Source organism: Aplosporella prunicola (genome assembly GCF_010093885.1).
Source record: "Aplosporella prunicola CBS 121167 unplaced genomic scaffold K452scaffold_18, whole genome shotgun sequence".
Lineage (NCBI taxonomy): Eukaryota > Fungi > Ascomycota > Dothideomycetes > Botryosphaeriales > Aplosporellaceae > Aplosporella > Aplosporella prunicola.
This window is the reverse complement of record NW_022983546.1, coordinates 34,331-59,671: the sequence shown is the minus strand read 5'-3', so window position 1 is coordinate 59,671 and position 25,341 is coordinate 34,331. Positions and strand designations below refer to the sequence as shown.

The following is a 25,341-nucleotide window of genomic DNA, read 5'->3' as shown; positions in this document are numbered from 1 at the left end:
CAGCAGTGGACATTCGGGGTGGTTGGACGTTCGGCCGAGGGCCGACCCGAACCGGTTAGCGCGACCACCAACACGCTGGCTCGTGCAGCAAGCCGTGAGATATAAGCAGAAGCCCTGCATTGCAGTCATCCTACAAAACTCCCAGTCAGTTCCTCTGTATTGTTAAAGAAAATGGCTTTCAACAAGATTTCCCCCACAACAACTCGCCCTAAGATCTCCAGCTTCGGCGCACTGGGTATTGCTGGCATCGGAGCGGGTGCCCTGTACGTCTGCTATAGCTCTTTTGGCTCCGGCAGTCGTACTATGTCGCAAGCTACATTTGGCTCTTTGGGTCCGAGGCGTCTGGCGCTAGATAGTGTGCAGGAAGTCAACCACAACACGAAGCTTTTGAGATTTAAGTTACCCAATGCTGGAGACCATTCAGGACTGGCGTTGACTTGTGAGTATCCAACCCTAACAGGAACCGAAGTTTTTTCTAACATACCTGGCAGCCTCGGTTTTGACGCTGTCCTGGCCGCAAGGCGGATTCCTTCCCACAGTTCGACCATACACGCCAGTCAGTCATTCAGGTTTGATTTCCTGTGCTGCTCGTCTCGTAGCATAAGCTTACACCACGCAGATGAGCAAGGCCATCTCGACCTCCTCGTCAAGCGCTACCCCCAAGGCAAGGGCTCCGGATACCTGCACTCCTTGACCCCAGGGCAGACCCTAACCTTCATGGCCGCGATCCGCGGCTACGCCTGGAAGCCGAACCAGTACCCGCACATCACCATGATCGCGGGCGGCGCTGGCATAACGCCCATGTACCAGCTGATCCAAGGCATCCTCAAGAACCCGGAAGACAAGACCAAGATCACGCTCGTGTTCGGTAACAACTCGGACGAGGACATTCTCCTGAAGAAGGAGCTCGATGCGTTTGCTCGGCAGTATCCTTCGCGCTTCGACGTCCACTACACCGTCAGTAACCCGGCTGAGGGCTCGCCGCATCGCAAGGGCCATGTTACGAAGGAGTTCCTGCAGGAGACGATTGGAGACGCGCATGGCAGGAATACGAAGATCTTCCTGTGCGGGCCGCCGGCGATGGAGGCGGCGCTCGCGAAGTCGGGGGGTTTTAGCAGCAAGCAGGGCAGTGTCCTGGAGCAGCTCGGTTACACAAAGGACATGGTTTACAAGTTCTAGGATCCGGGGCGCATCCATTCATGATACCATTTTCTTCGTTTTCCGGACGCGTTCGAGCGCTGTATGTTTACAACTAGAGAATCAGCAAGACTTTTCAGCGAAATCGACAGGGACAACATTCTTGACTCAACATGCCGACGGGGTGAACTTTCCAACCCTGTTGAAATGTTACTGAGCCGAAATCTATGCGGCTTCAAGATATTCGTAACCAGATGAGCGAACGTGTTTGCAATATTCCAAAGAACTTTGCCGGAGAGAAGGACAAGGCTCCAAGAGAATTTACGGCTCATGAAAGGTTACAAAACCTGAACAGCTCCCCCATTCGCGCCAACAACCCCAACAGCTTCGTCGTCACCGACGTCGATCCCGACGCGGTAATCAGTGAAGTCGATTTGGATGACGACGACGTCGAAGAGATGTCCTCGCCGAGCAGCGCGTCGGAGGTCCCGCCCCCGTACCTGGAAGTTGCGCGCGCACGTCGCGCTGAGACGGAGGAGCTGCGCTTGCGCGTACACCACCATTTTTCGCTGCTACTTTCGAGCCTCATTACCAAACATACTCGTATAGCATGAACACGCTACACTGATGAACTATACAGACCCCGACGCCCCACCCACCACCATTACCACCAAGAACAGCACGCCCTCCTGCTTGCCGAAGACGTCGGCCCACGTTCGCGTCAGTGATTCCATGGCGGCTTTGGTAGCGGCGAAAAGACCGAATGAACTGTGAGGTTAGCGGTAGATCTGAAGTTGAGATGACTTTCTAAAGGACCAATCCCCTGTGTATGGAGATTCAGAGGCAAGACTCACTGGTGGGATAGGTGGCCTCTGGTAAGCTCCGCCGAAATATTCACAGTCTTCGAATTCGGCTGGAACAGAGTCCTCCTGAAGAAAATGTCCACATACAAGAGTCAAGAGCAGGGTCTGGATATTCACAGTCAGGGATCTATGGACGTATTCGGCATCAGCTTGCCAATCGGACGCATCTCGTCATAAGCCGCATTGTCGAAAAGGATGTGCAGCTTTCCGCCAAACTCGCGCTCCACCGTCTCTACCATCTTCTCCGGAGTATCGTGGTCGAGAAGGTTGGCTGGAAGGCCTACGATTTTCGGTTCAGCATGAGGAGAAGTCTCGTACAGCGTCGAGATGGTCTCTTTAAGCTTCGTTTAGCTTTATGATTGGTCAATGGCTGTTTACCTGATCGGCTGTTAAAAAGAATCGGCCGTTTAAAACGCAGTACTTAAGCTCAAGTCGTCCGATTCCGAGATGTTGGTGGTTTCAGCGGGAATGATCGGACATGTTCTCTCAGCCGAGCCTCCGAACGTTTTGGGAAATTCTCACGCCACAGAATCTTTACAGCGTCCATCACCGTCAAGCGAGATTCATCACCCAACACGACGATAATCCCCATATGGAGTGGAAGCAAAATACCGTACAGATGTTTGTGGTATGTGTGTTGTAAGATCTTCTTGCTCATATCCAGAATTCAGGCTTGTAGCTAGAAGGAGTTCCATAGGGTCTGCTTGTATCCTTGCCTGTCTCGCTAGAAGGTAGATCTCTCTTGATGGTAAGGGGCGTCACATCTCTCCACGATCCGGGTAAGCGGATTCAAATTCTTGATCCTTCAGAAAGTAACGAAACATGCAGGACGCCAAGAACGGAGGCTATGGCATGGGTGCGAGGCTCATCTTCGAGGAACACGGTCTCCAATCTCTCTCCGCTTCCAAATGTATTTGGCTTCAGTTAAATGTCCAGGCGCCGAGCTGATGAAATACGATGGATCGGAAGGTCAAAGGACAGCCGATGACAGACAGAGATGAGATTGTCTTACGAAAACCTTATCGATAACCTCCACAAGCTTGTCTCGGATCAGCAGGTGGTTTGAAGCTTCCCCACCATCGCCAGCTCCCGATGATAAGCATCCACGACGCCGCAATCTGCATCCTGCACCATGGCACCCGGCTGAGCCTCATAAACGCCCAGATCGCCCGTCTACACACCGTCCGCATCCCTCCTCGCCGTTCGCGTCCCTTGCCCTAATCAAGATGCTACCGCGTACCCTTCTCTTGGGCAGCCTCCTTACCGTCTCCGTCTCGGCCTGGAATACCGACGTCCACCAGCAGATCGGCTACACAGCCGAAACGTTCCTGACTCCACACGCGGCGAACGTACTTGGGCAGATCCTCGAACCGCAGTACAACGGGTCCATAGGCAACGCGGCGGCATGGGCCGATGCGTACGCCCATACGGACGAGGGAGCTTTCTCGTACCAGTGGCACTGGATCGATTCTGCTGATGATGTATGTTCTTGGCTGCCGAAGATAACACATCACTAATTCTTACAGCCACCGGCATATTGCAACGTCTACTACAACCGCGACTGCAGCAAGGGCGGCTGCATTGTGTCGGCCATTGCAAACCAGACCGAGATCCTGCGCGAATGCATCGCGGAAGTCGAGGCGGGCAGCTACACAGCTGGCGCCAACCTGACCTGCTCGTACGCGCTAAAATGGGTCACGCATTTCTTGGGCGACATTGCGCAGCCGCTGCACGCCAGCGGCATCGCGGCGGGGGGCAATAACTTCAAGGTTATCTTCAACAACGTTTCAACGGAACTGCACGCGGTGAGTCAGCTGGGATCCTACCAAAGCAACAACTGACAATCATAGGTGTGGGACGGCTGGATAATCTACCAGGATGCGGGGGTGACGCGCTTCTCCAACACCACCATCTCGCCATTCTTCTCCACCAACCTGCTCCCCCGGATCAAGAAAGACCTCTTTTTCGAGCCGACGGCCTCGTGGTTGGCGTGTACGGATCCAGCAACGCCGATCGAGTGCGCGCTGGCCTGGGCGCGCGATAGCAACTCTTGGACATGCGACTACACATACTCACAAAACTACAACGCAACTGACCTGGCGACGAGCGGATACTCTGTCGGGGCGTATCCCATTGTGGAGCTGCAGGTTAGCAAGGCTGCGCTGCGGCTGGGCACGTGGTTGAACCGCCTCGTGGCGGAGTATAAGCAGGATCGCGGGCTCGTACTGCAGACGAACCCATCATGGATTGGAGGGCCTAATGAAGGGAAGTAAGAAGTGAGTTGAGTGTATTAATCTTGTGAATATGTGGATTGATGTGCACATAACTTCAGGCAGAGAGAATAGATCCTCGATATATACAAAATTTCAAGGCTTAATTGCGTCTCGGTGACGAAGTGCAGTCGTTGAGTTCAGCTGAGATATCGGGCCGTTTCAGCGAACGAGTTCGCCAGATAGTCTTTGACTCTGAAGATTCTGACCAAGACGAAACAAAGTCCTTTAAACACGGGTTGCCTCCGAGCGATTGAATAAGAGATTCTGCAAACTTCCATTCTACTCCACGATGGTGATGATGGAATCTGAACCGGAGACAGCCGGTCAGTTTTTCGTAACCCAGCTGAGCCTCCACCCCTTTCACGCCAAGATCATCGTGATGGAAAATGGCGTTCATGAAGCGCCATAACTGAATCAAACGGGCATGGCTCTTTCTTCAGCTCTAATGGGAAATAGGTGGCGGATCCCGACCGTCAAAAATCGAAACAGCTAAACGTGAATAGGCACTAGCGGCTAACCATTATATATCCATCCCACGTGGTTTCCATGTAAGGAGATGATTTCAGGGCTCCCACATGCGCCTCGTGCTGTTGGCGCAGATCCTACCACACGGATTTGGCATCGCGTGGTAGGTTATCTATCGCTTCTTCTCAGCCGCATCGTGGGGCTTTCCTAGCGCCGGGATCTCCGCCTACCAGCCCCTTGGGACGTTCGAGATCTGGATTTCCACTGCGAGTCAATGGCCAAGACCAATTTGGTCGGGTGCAATATAAGGCCGTCGTGGTCATTGAAGTTGTAGTTCAGCACTTGCGTCTCCTCGTCCTCCGGTCTCTACAGTCCTTAGGGGTTTCCCCTCCGTCCTTACCACATTCATTTTTTACCCCCACATTCCTTACCAGCTGTTTAGCAGCAGTGCAGTCGAGATGCTGCCTTTCTATCTCTTTGCTTTTCTTTTGGCCGGCGCGGAAGCCGCTACAACCGCACCATGCCAGTGCACTGGCCAATATGTCCAGAACAGCCAACGGTATACCACGACGATTACCGGTAGTGCGTCCTGCTCAGCTGTGGGACTAGCATCGTACTGCTCTGTGCCTACGACAACTGCAGCTCCGAATGCAGCTTCCGGTTCCCAGTGCCAGTGCTCGGCAAAGTATGCTTCAAATGGCCAATACTACACGACAGCTTTCACCGGATCTGCAATGTGCTCTCAGGTAGGACTGGGAGCCTACTGCTCAGCTGCACCTGCGACTACTGCGGCACCCGGACCTCAATGCGTATGCTCGGCGAGGTATGCCTCGAACGGCCAGTATTTAACGACGGCGTTTACTGGTTCTTCCATGTGCTCTCAAGTGGGATTGGGAGCGTACTGTTCGGTACCAGCAACCACTGCAGCACCCACAGCAACTGGCGCGCCATGTCAGTGTAGCGCCAAGTATGCTTCGAATGGGCAGTATTACACGACCGCATTCACCGGGTCTGCAATTTGCTCTCAGGTGGGACTTGGAGCGTACTGTTCAGCACCTACCACGTCTATGAGGGGCCCGACATCGACTTCGGTATCTACGACCTCCACTTCGACCTCGTCCTATCCCACGACTTCGTCCACGACTTCCTCCGCAACCTCCACATCCACAACTTCATCCACTACAAGGACATCCACATCCAGTTCAGGACCAACCCCCACCAAATCCAGCGGCAAGCGTGGTCTTTCCTACAACGAACCAAACTACACCGACTTCTTCTCGCTTTCCGGTCAGAGCAGCAAGGTCAACTGGGCTTACAACTGGTATTCCTCGCCGTACTCCCCCGGATACAGCACTGGATACAACCCTGCCTTGACCTTTGTGCCCATGCTTTGGAGCGGCGCCTCTGACCTCACTAGCGTGTGGGTCTCCAACGTCAACAATGCAATTCAAAACTATGGTGCCGATGCTGTCCTCGGCTTCAACGAGCCTGATGGATGCGAAGGTGGTGGATCTTGCATGGACGTTCAGACTGCCGTCAGGGTGTGGAAGCAATACATGGAGCCATTCGCCGGAAGGGTCAAGCTGGGCGCACCGGCCGTGACCAACGGAGGAGCACCAATGGGCTTCCAGTGGTACACTTCCTTTGTGAACAGCTGCACGGGTTGCCATATTGACTTTGTGCCGATTCACTGGTACGGCGATTGTTCGCAACAGTCCGGCATCCAGGACTTTTACAACCACGTTGGGGAAGCACACGACGTTACCGGGGGGAAGCAGTTGTGGGTGACGGAGTTTGGCTGCACGACTGGCAATGAGCAGCAAGTCCAGGCATTCTTGAAGCAGGTGATTCCGTGGTTGGACAATTTGGCGTGGGTGGATCGGTATGCGTATTTCATGGGCAGGCAAGGGCTGATGATTAACGACGCGGGGACGGGGCTGAGCGCGCAGGGGCAGATAGTGAATAGTTACGTGGGGTAGAGATGGACGTGGGATAGGGAGGATAGATGTAATGGCATAGTAGAAGTACATTCTGTATCACCACCAGCAGGGTACCGCGCGAGTCATGGGCGCGTGACGATCGCGGTTTCGACCGCACGTGATGAGCCGCTTTCACGGCGGAAGGAGCGCGCGTTGCTGGTCGCAGCTTCTTTGTTTGTTCCCCAGATTCAGTCAGTCACCGCAGTGACGCGCGCGCGCAATGGAACGGAGCCCATTCCACGTTCACAGCCTCAACCATGGCCACACTCACACACACACCCACTCCCACAAGAAATCCACCGGCTCCCAGGCCGAGGACGAGGACGACCTCCGACGCCGCTGCAGCTGCTTGAACCATCGCCATCGCTTCCGTCCCCCAACGCCCGAGAAGAAGCGACCCGAAGGCTCGTACCTCTCGAGAATGTCTTTTTCCAGAGACCCTTTCGGCAAGGGCTACACCAACTACGGCCAGACGTGGCCCCACGGCTACCGCCCACCTTCTGCACCCTCGACTCCAGGTTCGGCCGCAAAGCGACGCTCAGGCGGCCACGGCTTTCCAACCACGACTCCAGCTGGCCCGGGCCCGTTGTCGCGCACAAATACAAATCGCTCCACCGGCGGCACGCCCCGCACAAACCGCACCTCGCGCTCCACGACCCCCTCCGGCCCGCCGCCGCGCTCGTCTGTTTTCGGCGGATCGCAGAACTACGGTAGCCCGACACCTTCGCGTTCACAATCCCGCCCGTTTGGCACTCCATCGCAGCGAGGCCGCTCCATGTCTACATACGCCGGCGCCTCCAGAGGTCGCGGAAGCGGCATTCCCGTCTTGAACAGGTCGCAGTCTGCCGGCGGTTTCTACAACCCTCCGGTCGAGAACAGGTCTAAGTCTGCCAACGACTACTACATGCCCGGCACCAGCCCCGAGCCGCCATTCTTTGAAGACGAGGAAGCCTACCTCGAAGACGAGCACGACCCAGGCTGCCAATTCCATCACGACAACTTCGGCCCGGACGCAGATACACAATCCACATACGAAGACGATCGCATGGAATACAACGGAGGTACGGGAGATGGCATGGGAGATAATGGAGTGATAGGCGAGGAACGGGAGGATGAAGCGATGGAAGACTTTGGTGGAAAACCTGCCTCCCGCAAATCCAGTCGGCCTGTCTCGCCTACGAAGTCGGTGCGCGACAAGCATGCGAGGGCATCGTCAGTGGGAAGCCCGGTCCGCTCGCCAGCCAAGTCCCGGCTCGGCGTAAATCATCACACGTATGATATTGGAGGGATCGCGAAGAGCATAGCTACCACCATCCGACCTGTCAACACCCTTCGGGAGAATGACAAACTCATCCTTCAAACGGAGCGCATTCTCAACGCACTTGGAGAGTCAGACGCGACGGAGGAAGCTTTGTCTGCAGCTTGCAGGGAGCTTGGAAAGTTGTGGAATCATCCACACAAGCCGGTCACCGACATTGTTGGACCCGCAGAGAGCGATTCTCCCCTCGCCAAGGTTGACTTTGTGACGAGCTTGTTGCTTCAATTGCACCACCCTCCTCCTCTTACCGCCGAAAAGAATGCTCTCACATTGTCAAGCCGCGGACAGCGCTCCGCTTTCAGTTCATCGTTTGGTCGTCCTACTGCAACTGGTCGGGAAATCCCAATGCCCAAGGTTCTTCTGGATTGGTTGGCCTCTCACCATGACCCTAGCGCTCCCGACTTTGAGCTGTTCAAGAACATGGGTGGCAACTACTCATCTCGTCCTGGCTACTGGGATACCATCTTTGCCAGTGTGATGCGGGGTAGTTTTGAGGATGCCCTTACCTTTTTGAAGGGAGGAAACTTCAGCGTCGCAGAGAGTGCTCTCGAGGATGGATACCCGATCCCTGGATATTCCGGTACTCAACTGGTCAATGTCAACCGCGCCGTTAACCAAGCGATTGAGGTTTTGGAGTCTTGCCCCGCCTACAACAATGACGACTGGGATGTCAAGGGTTCCGATTGGATGCTATTCAGGCGCACCGTGGCGTCTACGATTGAAGACCTTAGGATTTTCTCCGAAGGCGAGGGGCAGCGCACTGACGATTATTTCAACGCGAGTGCGAGCCAGGGAGATGTCTACAGCTTCAGCACGGCGAGCCGCAGGGCCGTGAGCCAGGTTCCATGGGCTGTTTATGAAAACCTGCAGATTCTGTATGATCTCCTTCTGGGCAAGCCTGAAGAAATTCTCCAGACTTCGTTTGACTGGCTTGAAGCGGTCATTTGTATGACGGCCTGGTGGGACGGAGAGGACGAGGAAGATGCTCCTCAGAACAGCTTCGCCATGGCCAGGCGGACGCTCCGTTCTCGTACTGCTGATGCCACACCGAAGCAGGCTTACAGGCAGAGGCTTGGGGCTTCGCTCGCGAAAATTCTTGCCGAAGACGACCCTGGTCTTACCATCAACACCAACAACCCGGTTGAAGTTGCATTGGCCTGCGTCATGGAAGAGAATATGGAGGGCCTGGTGAACATTCTTCGTTGCTGGTCCATGATGGCCACGACCGCTGTTGTCGAAGTGGCTAGCACTGGTGGCTGGTTGGGAGATACGTCCAAGGATCTCATGAAGGGCTTTGACCAGAGCGATCTCATGGTCCTGAGCTTTGGTCAGGGCCACAAGCAAGGCATCGCCAAGGACGACCTTCTTGAGCAGTATGCCGAATTGCTTTTCGGTAAGACTCAGGTTCAAGGGTCCGAAGGCTGGGAGCTTGCCATTCAAGTTCTGGGTCGTTTGGATCATGCGGATACTGCCAAGGACAGGATTAGTCAGTTGTTGGACCGTTTGTCGCTCAGTTCGGCCGAGCGAGTGGACAAGATTTTGGATGTGTGCAACAGCCTTGGACTCGTTGAGCACGCGAACATCATCGCGGAGGTACGTTTTTCTGATTCATTCCGTTCAGCCTGCTAATCAGAGTAGCGTTACGCCACGTCTTTGGCCGAGAATTCGTACAACTACGGCTCCGCCCTCTTCTACTACGCCCGCGCCCACAACTCGAAGAAGATTCGCCACGTCCTCGACCTGCTCATCTCGCTCTGCCTTATCCATTCGATGGCTTATCCCCCGAAAGCGGACCTCGACGACCGACTGCGCTCCCTCATCGACAAGCCCAAGCAGACTCTCTCGCAGTTGTCCCGGACGGATCTCGACGCCGCGCACTTGCTGTCCATGTACCTGAGCGGATACGCGACGCTGCGCAAGTTTTACGATCTACGCGACGAGGAAGTGAATTCCGCCGAGGGCAAGGTTGCGCACCGTCCCGTCGAGCGCAAGCGCCAGGCTGCGGCCGCGCTCGTCGCCGTCGTCAACAGCGCAGCCGACAGCATCCGTGGCGGACTGTATGACCCATCAGCCGACGCCATCGTGCAGGTTGACGGCCTGCTGACGCTGCTCGGCGAGACCCTGCCATTTGTCAACCAGCCAAAGAGGCTGCTCTCGCTCGTGAACCTGGCAACTCTGTCTCAGGCAGTCGAGGATCTGCAGACGGCACCGTCGCTCGTCTACGCGCAGTGCGAGGAGCACTTGCAAGCGACGCTGGGACAGGTGCACGGCGGAGGTGCGGCGCCCACGGCGTCATCGTCGGCGCTGCTGAAGAAGTCTGTTTCGAGCAGTTTTAGCATGATTGGTGGGAGCACGACTGAGGGGAGCGGCGTGCTGGTCGATCGCTCAGAGGGAGCGTTGGACGCGAAGAGGGGATGGGATTGGCGGAGGGGGGTTCAGGGTGGTGCGAAGGGGAGGGATGTGTGTGGGGTGTTGAGGCTGGGGATTGCAAGGGAGGTGGGAAGGGCATGGGCGGAGGGGGCGGAGTGGTAGAGTGGGTGGTGAGGTTGAGGTTGATTTAGGCGTGTGGGGTGCGATGCGGGAGGGCGGGTAGCGGATCGCGCGGGTATGCATGCATGCTGGCGGAGTTGTCTGTCTTTGAACGACAAGGGATGGGATTGGCTGGTTGGTTGGTTGGTTGGGTTCGTGATCGAGTACGAGCGGGCTTGGCTTGGCTGGGTTGGGCTGGCTATCTGCGATAACGATTGCGGCGGGTGGCGGTGGCGGTGTTGCCCTGCTTTGCTGACTGCAGCTGCTGCAGGTACGAATGACTGCCTGCAGCATAGTAATGTCTCGCTCTCACCCAAATGGCTGGCTGGCTACGTGCCTGCGCGGTGCGCTTGTAGGTAGAATAAATAGCAAAAGGGATAGGAAAGGAAGAAATGGAAGAAAGGAAAGGAAATGAATGAGATATTGGTATGTGTTTCGTTAATGGGTGCTGTTCCTGTCTTTCAGTAGGCAGCGAGATTTGATTTAATATGAGGGAGGTCGTGTTGAGTGGGGTCGAGAGAGGGGACGATACAAGCAGTCCGTACAGAGCACTTCTTGCCCGGCTCCTAGCCCGAGTTCCAAGCATAGGTAAAAAGGTCTTAGAGTATGTATAGTCTCTATATATCTAGCTGTGTCTCTTCTTCTACTCCGTATAAGTATCACTATCTCGCTTCACGGTGAATCTTGGTTAATAGTGACGGACGTTAATATTTATTTATGTTTTAGTTGGTGTTAGTTTTTTAATTTTTAATTTATCCTTCTTAAGGGGAAAATAGTATAAAGCCGTAACGCATAGTCTTCTGTAGAAGTGAGGAGTAGTAGGTTGCTTCAGATTTAAATATTCATGGACAAATCTGATTTCAGTGCTGGATGAGTGGTTAGTAAGTTATATACGTTATATTAATATTTTGAATCAGTGCTGTTTATGCGTAAGACATATTAGCTTCCTACCTAGCTTCCTACATAGCTTTAAGGTTGCCGGCATACCTGGCTGGCTGACCCTAGGCAATAATATAGTTTGTACTTAAATGCCTTTGTACTCCTGCGATGCTTGGACCTCTCTTCACCGCCATGCTGTTATTGGTGTACGTGCACTATATTGCTCGATCTACTTTCCCTCTAACCACTTGCAGCGAGGCGCAGCAGAGTGGCAGAGCAGATAGAGTTGAGACGCAGTGTAGAACACAACTACCCCTTAGGTAGCTATAACTACTACCCAATGTGTGGCGCATACGCAGCGCAGCACATCACTTGCGTCATAGAAGCGGTTAGAGTCACGTCTCGTCCCGTCTCGCCTCGCCTCGCCTGCCTCGCCTCACGGCGGGTACAAGGATGAATCGTGGCGGTCAAGAGTTTGAGGGGTCAAGAGACTGGCGGCCCAAAACCCAACACGAGACCATGAGGGGTTTTTGCAGGGCGAAGGTAGGGCGCCTCAAACACACGCACACACAGAGACAGAGGATAGAATTTGCAATGCAAGACAAGGTAGTGTTTTTCACGAGCGGGCTGAAACAGACAAAGGTGCAGGTGTTTCAAGTCATTGCGTAGGGCTGGCTGGGGGTGGGGAAAGGAGAGAGGTTCCGTGGGCGTTCGATGCAGTAGCGCTGGGTGCCTGAGGCCTGAGCTCTGCCTGATCGTTGGCTGATGTCAGGCTGCATTTGGCACCAAAGCTTGGCCGTCACGTGTGGATACCGAGTTGCTATCTTTGTCGCCAACCGAGCAGATCCGACGAACTCTTCTCGAACTCTGCACACAAACGCCTCGATCAAATCCAGCCAATGCCTTGCTCGCGCACGCTCCCCCCGACCGACCGCTTCTTCATATACCCGCGGCACCTAAGCAGATTTTTCCCTCCCGTACGATGCGCGGCCGGGGTCGTCGCAAGACATTTGACATGATGATGGCAGGCCGCAGCTGCCACGTCCACGCGTGGGCCGCCGCGCGCGCGCAGCCGCCAACGCAGCAGCCCATCCTGCCATGGTCGCGGATCGCCCAGCGGTGAGGGCCTCGTAGCCAGCCACTGCCAACGTCGCCCCGGTTATCCCGGCGGCGCGGACGCGCGGATCGCCAGACTGTCGTCGAGCTGGTGCTGCGCTGTGCGCGACAATCAGGACAATCACGAGGGTCCGTCGGGCCGGGTGGGCACGGGGGCCACGGGGAGGTCGGGAGCATGGACGGAGAGCACGGAGGACGGGCATCGTTCTTGACTCGCTTGAGATTAAAGGGAACGGAAGGGTTAGGGATGGATATGGGCGGAGGCAAGGCGGTGATGGGAGGATGAGGTGGAAGAGCTTGGCGCGTGGCTGGCCGGGCGGGAGTCACGAGGCGCTAGAGCCGGGTGGGCAAGAGACGCCGATCGAGGGATGCGCGCGAGGGTTGGCCGCAAATTTTTCGCGTAGACCGCCTGTTGCATTGCGCACACCGCAGGCCGAGGGGACAGAGGGAGTTCATGCAGACGGACGGGTTTGTCGCAGGTTTTGCAGGGCTTGCAGTGAGAGTTCTGGGTAGCTGGGCACCTGATGGCGCGCGCGACGGTGCAACGGGTGTCTCTCTCTTGGAAGGAAGCTACTATCGGCGCTTGGCGCCGTCGCTCCTCCCCAAACGCCCGTGCCCACTGATCCACCTCGAGCAAGAAGTCGCGACCCACCCTCGTGCTCCTTCCCTGCTCGGACCACCAGGCCACGATGGTCGAGCGTCGTCTCGCCCGCCTATTTAGGATCAAGCTGCGGCCCTTTCTCTGCCGCCCACATTCTTCGCACCGTCCCCTTTCTTATATTGTCTTTCGGCTGCGTTCGGATTTAAAAAAGTGACTTGCTTTCTTTGCTTATAAGGATACCCGTGATACCCTCTTGCTTCTTCTGGCAGCACTACTTTCTTCCAAGTCAACTACATAGCACATCATGTTCGGAAGCAGAAGGCGAGCCGAGTCCGTCTCCTCCAAGAGCCGCGTCGCCAAGGACCCTCCCAAGCGGAAGATGTCCATCAGTCGCACTCCCCGCCAGGATACCACCTCCCGATCCAGCACCCAGAGCCCGTAAGCCCAGCCTGTCCGTGACTTGATTTTCCATTACTGACCTCTCAAAGTAACAGCATGACCTCGGCCATCATCACCATCGCCGTCGGCCGCGAGCAGCGCCTGTTCGCCGCACACGAGGACGTCCTCTGCCACTCGCCCTTCTTCTCTGCCCTCTGCCGCGGTCAATTCTTCGAGCCCACCTCCAGGCGCATCGATCTGCCCGAGGAGGAGCCCGAAATCTTCTCGTCCATCCTCGAGTACCTCTACAAGGGCGACTACTACCCCAAGCTGGAGCACGACCGCAAGCGCAACACTTGGACCCTGGAGGACTCGAACAAGGGCCGCGGCGCTGCCGAGTCGACTGTCTTCATCAATGGCTGCGGCGTGCCCATCCTCAAGGACACTGTTATCTACGTATGTACTCCCCGCCATATCCCACCATCCCATCATCCCACTAACTAATTTCCTAGTGCATCGCCGAAAAGTACGGCCTCGACGAGCTCAAGCGCCTCGCTCTCCGCAAGCAGGGCCTGCAGTCTGGCATTCAATGCTCGACGATCCTGACGTCGGCGCGCTACGCATACGCCAACACCCCCGACACCGACTCCAAGCTGCGCGCGCACTACCTCGCGCTGATCATCCGCTCGCGCCACACGTTCAAGCGCAGCGGCACCATGCAAAACGAGATGGAGGCTGGCGGCAAGCTGTTCTTCGACCTGTTCGTCGCCATGGTTAACCACATGGTAAGTTGTTGTCGTCTACCCTAACACTCGATCGGGAAGCTCACTACTGCAGGATGACCTCGGCGCCAAGTCTTCGCACTAGTCGACTCAGCCACATTTTCGTCCGTCGGAAATCAATAATACTCTACAGCCTACTACGAACTCCTCTCCGGCGACACACGGCTGCCCGGCGCAGTGCGCACGCCCTCTGATTCTTGCACAAACTAGTTGTCGACGCGTTTTTTTCTCTGTTTCGATTTCCGCTGCCACACCAAAAATATCCCCTGTACAATTACCGCGTCGTCGTTCTGCTCGTTCCGAATCTCTTCAATTCGCCGTTTTCCGCAACCACTATACCCGCGGCCCCATACGTTTGTCCGTCGTCCATCCAGCGCACGACGCATCCTCGGTCTCCGGATTCAGTTTTTCATCCCGCACATCGTTTCGGCCCACCAGGACTCGTCTCACGCCTCGGTCGGCGCCGCTCTCCTTACTTTACTTCCGTTCTGCGGCCGGGCAAGTGCGTCTCACGATGCCTGGTCAGCTGTGTTTTTATGATTTTGCTGCAAGGCTTGTCTCACGCCTGCTGCTTGCTTGCTATTGCTACTCCCGGGATCGTCTCATTCCGGAAGGGGTTTTCGCGACGTATTACAACACGATGGCATGATGGGATATAAAGGAAAAGGAGGGCCAAAAAAAATTTGGGATTTGTTTGGGAAGGGAAAGGCCGGGAAAATCAAAGATTGGGGGACTGTCTTGTCTGGGTCTTGGATGAACGATTGAAACGATTGTTTGGTTTTGATTGGTTTGATTGTTGCTATCTGTCTGGGTTGGTTTTGGGTCTGGCTTTTGGACTGTTCTTCTGGGTTGCTGCTGCTGGTCTCTGGTCGGGTCTGGTTTGGGTGGCAAGGCAACATGGTCCTGCGGGTGGATGGTTGGATTTTTTTTTTTCTCCGCTTTTTTCTGGCTTTGTTGTTCTTCTTTTCCTGCGCCCATCCGTTTAATCGACGGGTGTGGTTCGTTTTTTGTTTGTTTTTTAACTTCTTGTTCTTGCTTTTTACCTTCTTGAGTAGTGGGCTGACTGCCTTTAATGATTCCCCCTTTTGCGGTTTTTTGCAATTTTGAAGCACTATGATTATGGTGATGTGAATTTGTGAGTTACACTAAACGCTACAAGCAAAAATGGCAAAGACACTTCTCCCATCGGACCCTCCATCCGACTCAAACGCACGGCACGACTTACAGCACGCACAACGATCGCTCGATCGCCTTCGCAATTCATTCTGTTGGGACGGACCACACGGACATGGCGATCGCGGAGAAACGAAGAAGAATTCGCGAAAATGAAAGTCTAAACTCGGGCCAAGGATCGTAGCAACGGGAAACGAGACCCTGGGATTGACTTTGGAGGATGGGCCATTGCAGTCGATGCCGATGGGAAGCCGAGACCGTGTCATGTCGATAGACGATCACTCTATTTGTGCGCGAGGTGGTGGAGAGATGGAAAGCAGCACCAGCCAGCACATGGCTTCTAGTGCTGCAGCTTGCAGCTCGCTCGCTTCGCGCGTACTACAGATCACATCGTCATGCACGCATGCATGGTGTGTCAGGTGCCGGGAAAGCGGACGTGGGTGGCAGAACGAGTGGCTGGTAGGCTTGGGCGGCGGCGCGGAGTGGGTGGAGGCCGGGACGCTCGGGGCTGCGTCGCACGTGTGGTGATTCGGCGCGAGGGGCGTGGGGTGGTCGCAGCGGGGAGGTATGTGCGAGCGATGCGAGCGATGTGAGCGAGTGAGATGATCTGGGTGGGGAGACGGTGGTGGTTAGGTGGTTGTGGTTGTAGATGGTGGTTTGGGGGTGATGATGGCGGGCGAGGATGATGCCTGCAACTGTTTCTTTCTGCTTTGCAAACTCTACGAACGCTGCATCTCGCGAACCCTCCCTCGGACAGGCAAGTGTTTGCCCATCTGCCGCCGTCGTCATTTTTTTTCGCCACCCTTCACCGCAACCACGTCGACTCGTCGTCCCTTGCCACAGCGCAAATTAACTCTCGTCGCTCTCCATCTGCCGACTCTTCGATTCGTCACCTTTTCCAATCTCCCACTCTTCCGCATCGCACACCGCCCCGACTCGACCTGCCTTGCTCGTCTGCTCGCCTGCTCGCGATAACTCGCTCCGCCCATCCGCCTCCGCGCTTCCATCCGTCTGCTACTACCAACTACTTCCCTGCCGATTCTTGCCGCTCGCGGAGTCTGCACGCTCCGGCGTTGCCGATGACATTACATTGACATTGATCGGCTGTGTGAGGAAGAGGTAAGAGCCTCCGCGGCTCTGCTGCGTGCCCCTGGCCCTTGCATGCGCCACTCGACGCTAGGGCCTAGTTCCCGGGTCTTGCATGCACGCATGAAGGAGGTGTTTGAGACGCGTGAACGGCTGCAGGTTTCGTTACGTTTCTTTTTGCTGGAGGCTCATGCGAGACACGGAAGAAAGAGAAGGAAACTGCCATGGCTTGCGGATGTATGTACAGACTTCGTACAACGAAAAACGTCACGGGCTTCATCCACCGCAGCCGCTGCGGGTAAATCCAATCCCAGCGTTTATCCCACTTCAGTCAACCCCAATCTCCGTGTCACTCCCATACACAGGCGTTCCGTGTCACCACATACCACGGCCCCGGCCCATGTCTTCCGGTCCCGTGCCTGCGCGTGCACACCGCGCCGCGCCAAGCTATCCGCTCCATATCCCATACAGATACGAAAACGATGTGTTGAGGCGTCCTTCAGGCCGTCCACCTGCCGGACATGTCCGCTCCGTCGACGTTGGAAACATTCAATAGATTGATTCCCACTCCTCCGTATCTAATCCGTCCAGTGATTCTCAGTAACCGCCAGGCCGCGCGCACGCACACGCACGGACAAACACAGCACAGGCCCGCCCTGCCACCCAGCCAGCGCAACGAGGCGCCGCAGCAGCAACAGCAGCAGCAACATGGCAGGCCACAAAAACGGCCTCGGTCACAGCCACAGCCACAGCCCCAGCGACTCGCCCACAAACGTCCACTCCACCCGAGTCTCGTCCAGTCCTGTCCAGGGCAGTCCAGGCGCCGCGATCAGCGCTGCCAGCATCGGCGCCGACGACCAGGCTCGCCGGAAGCATGCAAGACGGTGGCAGGGCCGGCGGGATGCGCGACTGATTCCGCAGCCCGAGGCGAGGCTGCCGGCGCCCTGCGAGCCCTCCCTCGCTCGCCTCGCAATCCTTCGTCGCGTCCCCTCGCCCGGGATCCCCTACGCCGGGGCCGACGATCACCATTCCTGCGCCGCGCGCTCGGGGCGCAGGCCCAGGCGCCTCGATTCTCGAAGGATGCGGCGGTGGACGTGCGCCCCTGGAGCCGGGTCCAGTGCCTTCTTCCTCGCGGTTGCCCGATGCGGTTAGCGCGGGTTGTGGTCCGGCTTGATCGTGTCACGTGCGTGATTTAATGTGTTTGCTCCGTTTGCGTCTGACGTCTGCCCTGACCGCCCGGCTAAACTTCGCCGCTCGGAGCCCGGCCGCCGAAAAAAGTTTCGCCGATCTGCGGCGGCGGGCCTGCACCACCGCCCATAGCGACGCCGTCGCAAACAGTCTCTGCCATTACTCCGCCCTCAAACCAAAGTCGCAACCCTTGACGGCACCCGGGCCCGAGACCCCTACCCCGCATTCCACCATGGGCTCCTCCAAGCAGCAGCTGTCGTCCAAGCACGCGCTGCCCTTTAAGACGAACAACAAGTACAAGCGCCAGGACTTCCACCTGAAGCAGAAAAAGGCCCGCGACAGCATCAAGCGCGACGAGCGGTTCCGCCGCAAGCGCGAGGAGGAAAAGAACCCCGAGGCCAAGGCGGAGCGGCTGGCGCGCAATGTGCCCGCCACCATTGACAAGAAGCGCACGTGGGACGCGGTGGGCTCGGATGACGAGGACATACTGAACATGGCGGTGGATGTGGAGAGGCTGAAGCGGCAGAGGCTGGCTGCGGAGGAGGCGGCGAAGAAGGAGGAAGAGGAGGCGGCGGAGGAGGAGGGGAGTGAGGACGACGACGAGGACCGCGACAGCATGTTGGACGAGGACGAGGACGACCACGACAGCATGCTCGACGACGAGTCGGACGCCGGCTCCGACGACGAGGACGCGGACACCAAGGCGCAGGCACGGAAACAGGCGGCAAAGAAGAAGAAGGCAGCAGACGGCGACGCGCCTCGGCGAGACCAACGCGCCTCCAGCCCCTCGGGCTCGACAATGAGCACGAACCTGAAGCTGACGCCCGACTCTTTGGCCGAGAAATTCCCTTCGCTATTCACCGCGCCCACGCTGCCGCCCAAAGTCCTCGTCACGACCAACATCAACAGCACGCTGCACAAGGAAGCCGAGCTCGTGTGCGGCCTCTTCCCCAACAGCACGTACGTGCGGCGCAGCGCGCACCGCTTCGGCCACAAGTTCAGCATCAAGGAAATCTCCAAATTCGCCGCCAACCGCGAGTACACGACCGTCGTTGTGCTGAACGAGGACCAGAAGCGGCCGAGCGGCCTCGACGTCGTCCATTTGCCTGACGGCCCCATGTTCCACTTCAGCATCAGCAACTGGGTCGAGGGCGCCAAGCTGCCCGGCCATGGCAACCCCACCAACCACTACCCCGAGCTAATCCTCAATAACTTCCGCACGCCGCTGGGTCTGCTGACGGCGCATCTGTTCCGCACGATTTTCCCGCCCCAGCCAGAGCTGCAGGGCCGGCAGGTCGTCACGCTGCGTGAGTTTTCTCCCCCTCCCTTTCCCTCCCACACACACACACAATAACTAACACGCACGCACGACAGACAACCAGCGCGACTACATCTTCGTGCGCCGCCACCGCTACGTCTTCCGCGACAAGCGCGCGACGGAAAAGAGCGTCGTGGGCACCGACGGCAAGCCCATTGCCGGCGTCGAGGACATCAAGGCCGGCCTGCAGGAGCTGGGGCCGCGCTTCACGCTCAAGCTGCGCAGGATCGATAAGGGCATCCAGCGCGCTAGTGGGCAGGAGTGGCAGTGGAAGGCGGGCAGTGAGAAGGTGCGGACGCGGTTTGCGCTGTAGTGGGGGGAGGGGAGGGGAGGAGAGAGTGTTGGTGGGTGTGGTGGTGGTGGTGGTGGTGCTGCTGCTGCTGTTGGGAGTATTTCAAGTATACCCACATATACGGCCTGGGATGCGGGCTTTTTTCGAGGAATGTATGATCGAGGAGGCAGCGTTTTCTCTCCTGCTTGCAGTATGTGTGGTGTTTGCAGGCGACGAAGCCCCGTCTCTCCCAGCCTCCCCCACCCCATCCATCCATCCATCCACCTCAATAATCAGGAAACCCGGCATCGACATCTCGGCGCCACGCGCTCAAGCCTCCGCGCAAATCGACTATGCGCCGTCTGCCCTCTCCCTCTCCATCCCCATCTGGCCCATCACTGCTATTTTCACACTCACTCGCACCCTCAACCCCTTCCATCCCTTCTTCTTCCCTACCCACCCCACCCCCTCCCCCTCCCAGCCCCAGCGCCTGCAACTTGCGCACCGCAAGCTGCGAGTCGTTGCCCAGGCGGCAGGCCACTACGATCGGCGTGCTGGTCGGCAGGGCGCGGAGGTTTTGCAGCCAGGCTGGCTCGTTGTTGTTTTCCTTTTGCTCCCTATCTCTCTCTCCGCCACCCCCCAGCCCGCCCATCTTCCCCTCCCCACTCCCCAACCCACCACCCACCCCCATCCCCTTCCCCCCCACCACCACACCCCCCAAAACAGACCACGGCACATTGACGCTGCCCCGCAAATGCGCTAGCTCAAACTGCACCCGCTCCCTCACATCCAGCAAGACATGGGGGCGGCGCTCGCGCACCGCGGCGGCGTACTCGGCGGGGGCGAGGCGCTCGTCCGCCGCCAGCGTGCTGATCGGCAAGCTTAAGCCGCAGAACTGCACGTAGTCCAGCGAACCCGAGGTTAGCGCTGCGGGCGTGATGGTCGCTTGCGCCGAGCAGGTCGCGCAGGTCGGCTTGCGCGCGCGCAGCGTCACGCTGCGGAAGGGGGGGTGCGCGGTGCTGGAGAAGAGGAGGAGGGACGGCTTTGCGGGCGGGTTTGGGGGGGTGGGTGGCGGCGTTGTTGGTGTTGCGGTGGATGAGAGATCGGTTTCCAGCCCGCCGCTCGCAATGAGCTTGATCGTTTCGAGGGCTTGCAGCACGCCCATCACGCCCACCACCGGGCCAAGGATCCCGCCCTCGCCGCAGCTGACGACCGTCTCTGGCGGCGGCGGCCGCGGGAACACGCACCGGTAGCAGGGCCCGCCGCCAGTGGGGTCGCCGGGCGCCCGCGCCGGACTGTTCAGCACCATCAGCTGCCCTTCGGTGCGGAGGGCTGAGGCTGAGACTAAGGGCTTGCGCTGCAGCACGCAGGCGTCGGAGATGAGGTAGCGCGACGCGGGCGTGTCGGTGCAGTCGAGCACGACGTCGTAGTCGGCGACGAGGGCGAGGGCGTTGGACGGCGCGAGGCGGTGCCGGTGGGTGTGGTAGCGGACGAGGGGGTTGAGTCTGATGAATGAATGAGCGTTAGTTACCTAGCACAGCCATTGAAGTCTTTCTGCTTGAGAAAGAGACAGCCAAACCCACGCTCTCAAGCTCGCCACCGCGCTCTCCACCTTCCCCATGCCCACCTTCAGCGAACTATGCAGAATCTGCCGGTGCAGATTCGACTCCTCGACCGTGTCGCCGTCCACCAAGCCCAGCGCGCCCACCCCCGCCCCCGCCAGATACGCCGCAGCAGGGCAGCCGAGCCCGCCCGCGCCGACGACCAGCACCCGCGCCGCGCGCAGCCGCTGCTGCCCCCGCAGTCCCACCTCGGGCATGATGAGCTGCCGGCCGTAGCGCCTGTACTCTTCTGCGCTGAGCGGCCAGGGCGTCGTCGTCGTGGGCGCGTTGTCGTCGTCGTCGCCAGACGAGGCGGCGGCAGTGTTGTGCGTGTGCGCATGTGTGTGTGTGTGCGTGTGCGGCGGCGCCAGCGCAGCCATCGTCTCGCCCTGCCATTCGACGGGGAAGCCGCCGTCGATGGCCGACGAGAGCAGCGCGTCGTCGTGCTCGGTGTACGAGGCCGAGGCGGCGGCCGCGGCTTCGGCGTCGGCGAGCTGGGCGCGTAAGAGTTCGAGTTGGCGCTCGCACGCGCTGATTTCGCGTTGCAGGGAGGCGACTGTGGCGGACAGGGGCGCGCCCATTTTTTTTTTCGTCCTGTCGTGATGTATGATGTCGTGGTGTGAGGGTGTTGGTGGTGGTGGTGGTGGGGTTTTGCTTCCCCACTTGCAGCTATCGATATCGGTCCATGTGGAGCTCATCCTTGCAGCTCGTACATATATAAAATTCGCTGACTATCTGCGGACGGTGTTTCCAAGTTATTCCTTTTGATTTGATTCTGACGTCTCCTTTGCTTGATCCCAATCAGTCATCTCTCGTTCATTATCAATCGCAAGTTGGCCGCCTTTCCAGACCACCTAGCACCCTAACACGCACGCTCAAATAGTTTCATCCCAAGCCAATCACTCTTAATTCCTCTACCTACAAATTCACATCCTCCGCCCGATAGTGATCCGCGACAATACGGTACAAATAGCTCGGGGCATGGCCTCCCAAGTTCGTAATGTACAAATCCACCAGATCAGCCGGGACGTAGTCGAAGAGCGGATTCACCACATCAATCTTGTCGACAAACTCGCCGTCCGCATACGGCACCACCGCACCCGCATCGCCATACTCAATCAGTTCGTCCACGTCGAACGGGTACACCGGCGACAGCTTGTACACGCCGCTGACCACCACCACCGGCGTCTGGTGCATCTTGGCCGCCTGTGCAATGGTGCGCGCTCCCACGGCCGCGACCAGCCCGCCGTTGGCCAGCACCGTGTGTGTTGCCAATATCACCTTGTTGACGCGTGACATGATGGCGAACACCGCCGACTCGGGAATCAGAATAACCGTGATGCCGGCTGCCGTAAGTGGCTTGAAACGCTCGTCCGAGTCGTACTCCTCGTCCGTCTCGAGCTTGCGGCCCGTCAGAACCGTCGCGTGCGTGTTGTCGCTGTCATTGGGGTACGCTTCGGCGTGGATGACGGTAAACTTGCGCTTCTTCGCCGCAGTAAGAAGAAACTTTTGCACCGTCATCGACGAAGTGTGTGTCAGGATAATCTCGTCGGAATGGATATGCTGCAGCGCGTATTCGGCAATCTGCTCGTCCACCTGGTCCAGCTCGTCCAGCAGCTCGTTGATGCCTTCCAGCACTTCGGCCTTGATATCCGTCTTGGACGACGAGTCGGGAAGCCCAGCCAGATTCTGCGCAGTAAGACCCTTGCCGCCTGGCGAGGCGTAGCCGGGTGGCGTAGCCGTAGGGGAGTTGGGGTAGGGCGTCGCGGGCTGAGAGAATAGCCCAAACAGAGAACCAACCATGGGAGCACCCGGCACAGCGTACGAAGTGTGCGAGGTCAGAAGAGGAGGCCGCGGCTGCTCCATGGAATCATCCGTGTGTATGCTGAGGTCCATGGGCTGGATGCCATTCTTGAGCGGCGTGTAAGTCGACATGGTCGAGTTGTAGGCTGGGCGCTGCATCGAATCGTGGTACGCAGCCTGAGCTGGCGTGCTGGCACCAGCATCGCTCATGGCAGTCACATCCTCTTCCTCCTCAGCGACCTCCCTGACCAATCCCAGCACTCGCCGCACAATGTTGCCGACCACCATCTCGCGAGGCTGCGCGCTCGTCAAGCGCTGGCCGACCTCTTTGATGCGCCGAATGAGCTTGCTCACATCTCTTCCCTTGAACTCTTGTATGACGCGGCGCAGAAGCTGCGTGGTCGCGATTGCGCATGGCCTGGAGTTGCGGATTTGGCGACGCTTGAGGAGCCTTTTTGCGTCAGCAGGATGTCTGTGGGTTGCGCGGTGGAGGCTCACGATATGAGGTGCTCGATTGATGACTCAACGGGTGTGCCTCTCAAAGACTTGAGAAACGACGCCAACCCAGGCGTGTTGACAACAGTAGGTGGACCCATGGTGGTGTAAGCTGAGCTTCCGGCGGGCTAAGTTTATGGCTCGGGAGCGGGCGAGTGCGCCGGAGAAGTTTTGGGAATATGACGCGCTTCTTTTGACCGACTGGTGCGGGGCACGAGGAACCGGGTGCACAGAACGCAGGCGAGAGCAGGAATCCAACAGGCAACACCAGGCGCCAGTCAGTTCAATCGAGCTTCAGACGCGTTGCGAGGCAAGGGTACTGGCAGGCGCGAGGAATGTAAAGTCGTCAGACTACTCGTGGCTACGCAGATGAATCGCGACGCCTTTCTGCCAATTTTCACCGCCAGTCGGCAACGTGCCAATCAGATGCCCGCCTTGGGCATCGTCGGTGCAGACTGCAGACGGATCGTGCGCTTTCCCACTGTCGTCATGCGCGGTGTCGAGTGTCGAGGCGTACGCGGTGCTTCCGGTACGGGAAGAGGCGTGGGCTGGTGGGGGATCTGGATGAGTCAAGAGCACGGTCAAGAGTCGTCTGGAGCGGCTGTACGGCGAGGGCGTTTGGCGTTGCTGCCGGATGCCGCTGGGACGAGATTATGGAACGCGTCAAGGGAGGCTATGAGTAGAGGAAAAAACACCCTGACGAGTCGTCATCACCCAGGTCGCGCCGCTCATTCTATCTACACTCCCCCAACCGAAAACATTCAGCCCATCTCAATCACCCCACCTAATCTCCTGTCCTTGCCCTTCGTACCTCCACCGACTCAGATACGCCAAACTGGCGTTGAGCTCCGTAGTGCGGACATTGTTGGATCGGGGATCTTTTGCTGGTGCTGATTCCGTACTGTGAGGTCGAGGCTGGAGTTATGATCCAGTGACGATTCCCCTGCCGTACGAAGTAAGAGAGGGGGTGATGGGACGGAGGATTGACACGCCGATCCAGCTCGGAGCCAACACCGAGGCTGATGAAGTTAAATGCCTAGGAGCCAGAGAGCGTCACTGCCAGAGCATGGGCAGCATTCGATATGAGCAGCACTCGGCTCAACCTGCGGATGTACGCCCTCCTGGAATCGTCGGGAATGCAACTTCAACGTTATTGCGGTCTCCATGTACAGCAATGCCTGCCCAGCGAACCTTCGCATTAGGTCGTATCTGGCGACGATGAGCGAATGCCAGCTTAGCAGTTAACAATTGCGATTTTTTGATTCCGAGAATAGGCACTGGCTCCTCGAGATCGGCATCGACGAGGTCAGAGTAACACCGTCCCAAGAATACGAGATGCAGACTCACTATCCTCGGCTGAATGCTGCCATCCGTCATAATGACTGCAATGTCTTGCTGAGGTCAACTGGTGTGCCGTCTCATCAGGTACGAAAGTTTGGTCCAACACTGCACCCCAAGGGAAACGCCTGAACGAGAAAAATCCAGGAAGACCCGTTATCAGTTATCTCGATCATCAAACTGGCGTATGTCAGATTCACTGATCGCTCTCTTCCCCTACGCGTCCGGCTCTTCTGGTCACGCTGCTGCATGGGCTCGGGCTGGCCAGTGAGTTGCTCTCTGGAGTTCTGGGTAGTTCTGGTCGCTGTCCCTGATATTCTGCTTGCGAGGAGTGTCAGCGCCGCGTTTGACATGGGGATTCTGGCTAAGCTCGATTGCACTGCAGGTATCCGCGATGACGGCATGAAACGAAATCTGCCAAGAACTCGAATGTCAGTACCGGGCTGTCAATGCGGGAAAGAAATGACCTACCAATCATAGGCATCTTCGACATGGGCGCTACGCGGCGAGGTTCGACGTATGGGCAAGTCGTTGAGGTCCTGGGCGTTATCCAGATACCCCAAGCGAGGCAGTCGTAGAGCGAGATGGGGCAGCGCCATTGACACGCCAGAACGGCAGCTGCACGATATCCGCCAGCACGCAATATCGCTCATTTTCGACAGAGGCGGAGCTCTCTCGAGCGCCAGTACGGTCATGCCGCCGACGAGCTACCCAGCTAGCACATACTACCGTTCCTCTACTCCTCCGT

The 25,341-nt window shown here is 57.5% G+C and overlaps 14 protein-coding genes across 14 annotated transcripts; 9 read left to right on the top strand and 5 right to left on the bottom strand.

Annotated features, from left to right (window-relative positions):
- Positions 1–303: 303 nt before the first annotated feature.
- Positions 304–1,179, top strand: K452DRAFT_231111 (uncharacterized protein; the record flags this gene model as incomplete). The annotated part of the gene is made up of 3 exons (XM_033537142.1): positions 304–439; positions 492–569; positions 620–1,179. 3 exons carry the CDS (start codon positions 304–306, stop codon positions 1,177–1,179), a joined length of 774 nt encoding a protein of 257 aa, XP_033395519.1.
- Positions 1,180–1,391: 212 nt separating this feature from the next.
- On the top strand, positions 1,392–1,911 carry K452DRAFT_299796 (uncharacterized protein; the record flags this gene model as incomplete). The annotated part of the gene is made up of 2 exons (XM_033542267.1): positions 1,392–1,740; positions 1,778–1,911. 2 exons carry the CDS (start codon positions 1,392–1,394, stop codon positions 1,909–1,911), a joined length of 483 nt encoding a protein of 160 aa, XP_033395518.1.
- A 136-nt stretch (positions 1,912–2,047) lies between these two features.
- K452DRAFT_319927 (uncharacterized protein) lies at positions 2,048–2,592 on the bottom strand (the record flags this gene model as incomplete). The annotated part of the gene is made up of 2 exons (XM_033544277.1): positions 2,048–2,334; positions 2,523–2,592. The coding sequence occupies 2 exons, from the start codon at positions 2,590–2,592 to the stop codon at positions 2,120–2,122; spliced, it is 285 nt and encodes a 94-aa protein (XP_033395517.1). The 3' UTR covers positions 2,048–2,119.
- Positions 2,593–3,226: 634 nt separating this feature from the next.
- Positions 3,227–4,273, top strand: K452DRAFT_310189 (uncharacterized protein; the record flags this gene model as incomplete). The annotated part of the gene is made up of 3 exons (XM_033543310.1): positions 3,227–3,481; positions 3,527–3,805; positions 3,851–4,273. 3 exons carry the CDS (start codon positions 3,227–3,229, stop codon positions 4,271–4,273), a joined length of 957 nt encoding a protein of 318 aa, XP_033395516.1.
- A 697-nt stretch (positions 4,274–4,970) lies between these two features.
- K452DRAFT_289181 (glycoside hydrolase family 128 protein) lies at positions 4,971–6,781 on the top strand. The gene has a single exon (XM_033540783.1). It carries the CDS (start codon positions 5,197–5,199, stop codon positions 6,715–6,717), a length of 1,521 nt encoding a protein of 506 aa, XP_033395515.1. The 5' UTR covers positions 4,971–5,196; the 3' UTR covers positions 6,718–6,781.
- A 1,056-nt stretch (positions 6,782–7,837) lies between these two features.
- On the top strand, positions 7,838–10,567 carry K452DRAFT_231551 (uncharacterized protein; the record flags this gene model as incomplete). The annotated part of the gene is made up of 2 exons (XM_033537172.1): positions 7,838–9,628; positions 9,674–10,567. 2 exons carry the CDS (start codon positions 7,838–7,840, stop codon positions 10,565–10,567), a joined length of 2,685 nt encoding a protein of 894 aa, XP_033395514.1.
- A 1,744-nt stretch (positions 10,568–12,311) lies between these two features.
- On the bottom strand, positions 12,312–12,888 carry K452DRAFT_56183 (uncharacterized protein). Its single transcript, XM_033546848.1, has one exon. It carries the CDS (start codon positions 12,760–12,762, stop codon positions 12,400–12,402), a length of 363 nt encoding a protein of 120 aa, XP_033395513.1. The 5' UTR covers positions 12,763–12,888; the 3' UTR covers positions 12,312–12,399.
- On the top strand, positions 12,889–13,363 carry K452DRAFT_56184 (uncharacterized protein). Its single transcript, XM_033546849.1, has one exon. It carries the CDS (start codon positions 13,014–13,016, stop codon positions 13,278–13,280), a length of 267 nt encoding a protein of 88 aa, XP_033395512.1. The 5' UTR covers positions 12,889–13,013; the 3' UTR covers positions 13,281–13,363.
- Positions 13,364–13,464: 101 nt separating this feature from the next.
- K452DRAFT_352153 (uncharacterized protein) lies at positions 13,465–14,347 on the top strand (the record flags this gene model as incomplete). The annotated part of the gene is made up of 3 exons (XM_033545761.1): positions 13,465–13,598; positions 13,655–13,994; positions 14,051–14,347. The coding sequence occupies 3 exons, from the start codon at positions 13,465–13,467 to the stop codon at positions 14,345–14,347; spliced, it is 771 nt and encodes a 256-aa protein (XP_033395511.1).
- A 1,420-nt stretch (positions 14,348–15,767) lies between these two features.
- On the bottom strand, positions 15,768–16,468 carry K452DRAFT_56192 (uncharacterized protein). Its single transcript, XM_033546850.1, has one exon. The coding sequence runs from the start codon at positions 16,280–16,282 to the stop codon at positions 15,887–15,889; it is 396 nt and encodes a 131-aa protein (XP_033395510.1). The 5' UTR covers positions 16,283–16,468; the 3' UTR covers positions 15,768–15,886.
- A 1,531-nt stretch (positions 16,469–17,999) lies between these two features.
- Positions 18,000–19,398, top strand: K452DRAFT_231675 (uncharacterized protein; the record flags this gene model as incomplete). The annotated part of the gene is made up of 2 exons (XM_033537183.1): positions 18,000–19,074; positions 19,142–19,398. The coding sequence occupies 2 exons, from the start codon at positions 18,000–18,002 to the stop codon at positions 19,396–19,398; spliced, it is 1,332 nt and encodes a 443-aa protein (XP_033395509.1).
- Positions 19,399–19,642: 244 nt separating this feature from the next.
- On the bottom strand, positions 19,643–21,585 carry K452DRAFT_360051 (uncharacterized protein; the record flags this gene model as incomplete). Its single annotated transcript, XM_033546316.1, has 2 exons — positions 20,940–21,585; positions 19,643–20,861 (listed from the first exon to the last, which is right to left on the bottom strand). Exons 1-2 carry the CDS (start codon positions 21,536–21,538, stop codon positions 19,643–19,645), a joined length of 1,818 nt encoding a protein of 605 aa, XP_033395508.1. The 5' UTR covers positions 21,539–21,585.
- A 101-nt stretch (positions 21,586–21,686) lies between these two features.
- Positions 21,687–23,585, bottom strand: K452DRAFT_253323 (uncharacterized protein). Its single transcript, XM_033538283.1, has 2 exons — positions 23,259–23,585; positions 21,687–23,211 (listed from the first exon to the last, which is right to left on the bottom strand). Exons 1-2 carry the CDS (start codon positions 23,354–23,356, stop codon positions 21,876–21,878), a joined length of 1,434 nt encoding a protein of 477 aa, XP_033395507.1. The 5' UTR covers positions 23,357–23,585; the 3' UTR covers positions 21,687–21,875.
- Positions 23,253–24,251, top strand: K452DRAFT_56082 (uncharacterized protein). Its single transcript, XM_033546847.1, has one exon. It carries the CDS (start codon positions 23,625–23,627, stop codon positions 24,147–24,149), a length of 525 nt encoding a protein of 174 aa, XP_033395506.1. The 5' UTR covers positions 23,253–23,624; the 3' UTR covers positions 24,150–24,251.
- The last annotated feature ends 1,090 nt before the right edge of the window (positions 24,252–25,341 follow it).

Coding starts and splice junctions, on each gene's coding strand:
- K452DRAFT_289181 (XM_033540783.1), top strand. CDS start 5,197: ATGCTGCCTTTCTATCTCTTTGCTTTTCTTTTGGCCGGCGCGGAAGCC.
- K452DRAFT_56183 (XM_033546848.1), bottom strand. CDS start 12,762: ATGCCCGTCCTCCGTGCTCTCCGTCCATGCTCCCGACCTCCCCGTGGC.
- K452DRAFT_56184 (XM_033546849.1), top strand. CDS start 13,014: ATGCAGACGGACGGGTTTGTCGCAGGTTTTGCAGGGCTTGCAGTGAGA.
- K452DRAFT_56192 (XM_033546850.1), bottom strand. CDS start 16,282: ATGACGACGGCGGCAGATGGGCAAACACTTGCCTGTCCGAGGGAGGGT.
- K452DRAFT_253323 (XM_033538283.1), bottom strand. CDS start 23,356: ATGGGTCCACCTACTGTTGTCAACACGCCTGGGTTGGCGTCGTTTCTC. Junction 23,212..23,258: donor TCAATCGAGCACCTCATATC/GTGAGCCTCCAC, acceptor TGACGCAAAAAG/GCTCCTCAAGCGTCGCCAAA.
- K452DRAFT_56082 (XM_033546847.1), top strand. CDS start 23,625: ATGAATCGCGACGCCTTTCTGCCAATTTTCACCGCCAGTCGGCAACGT.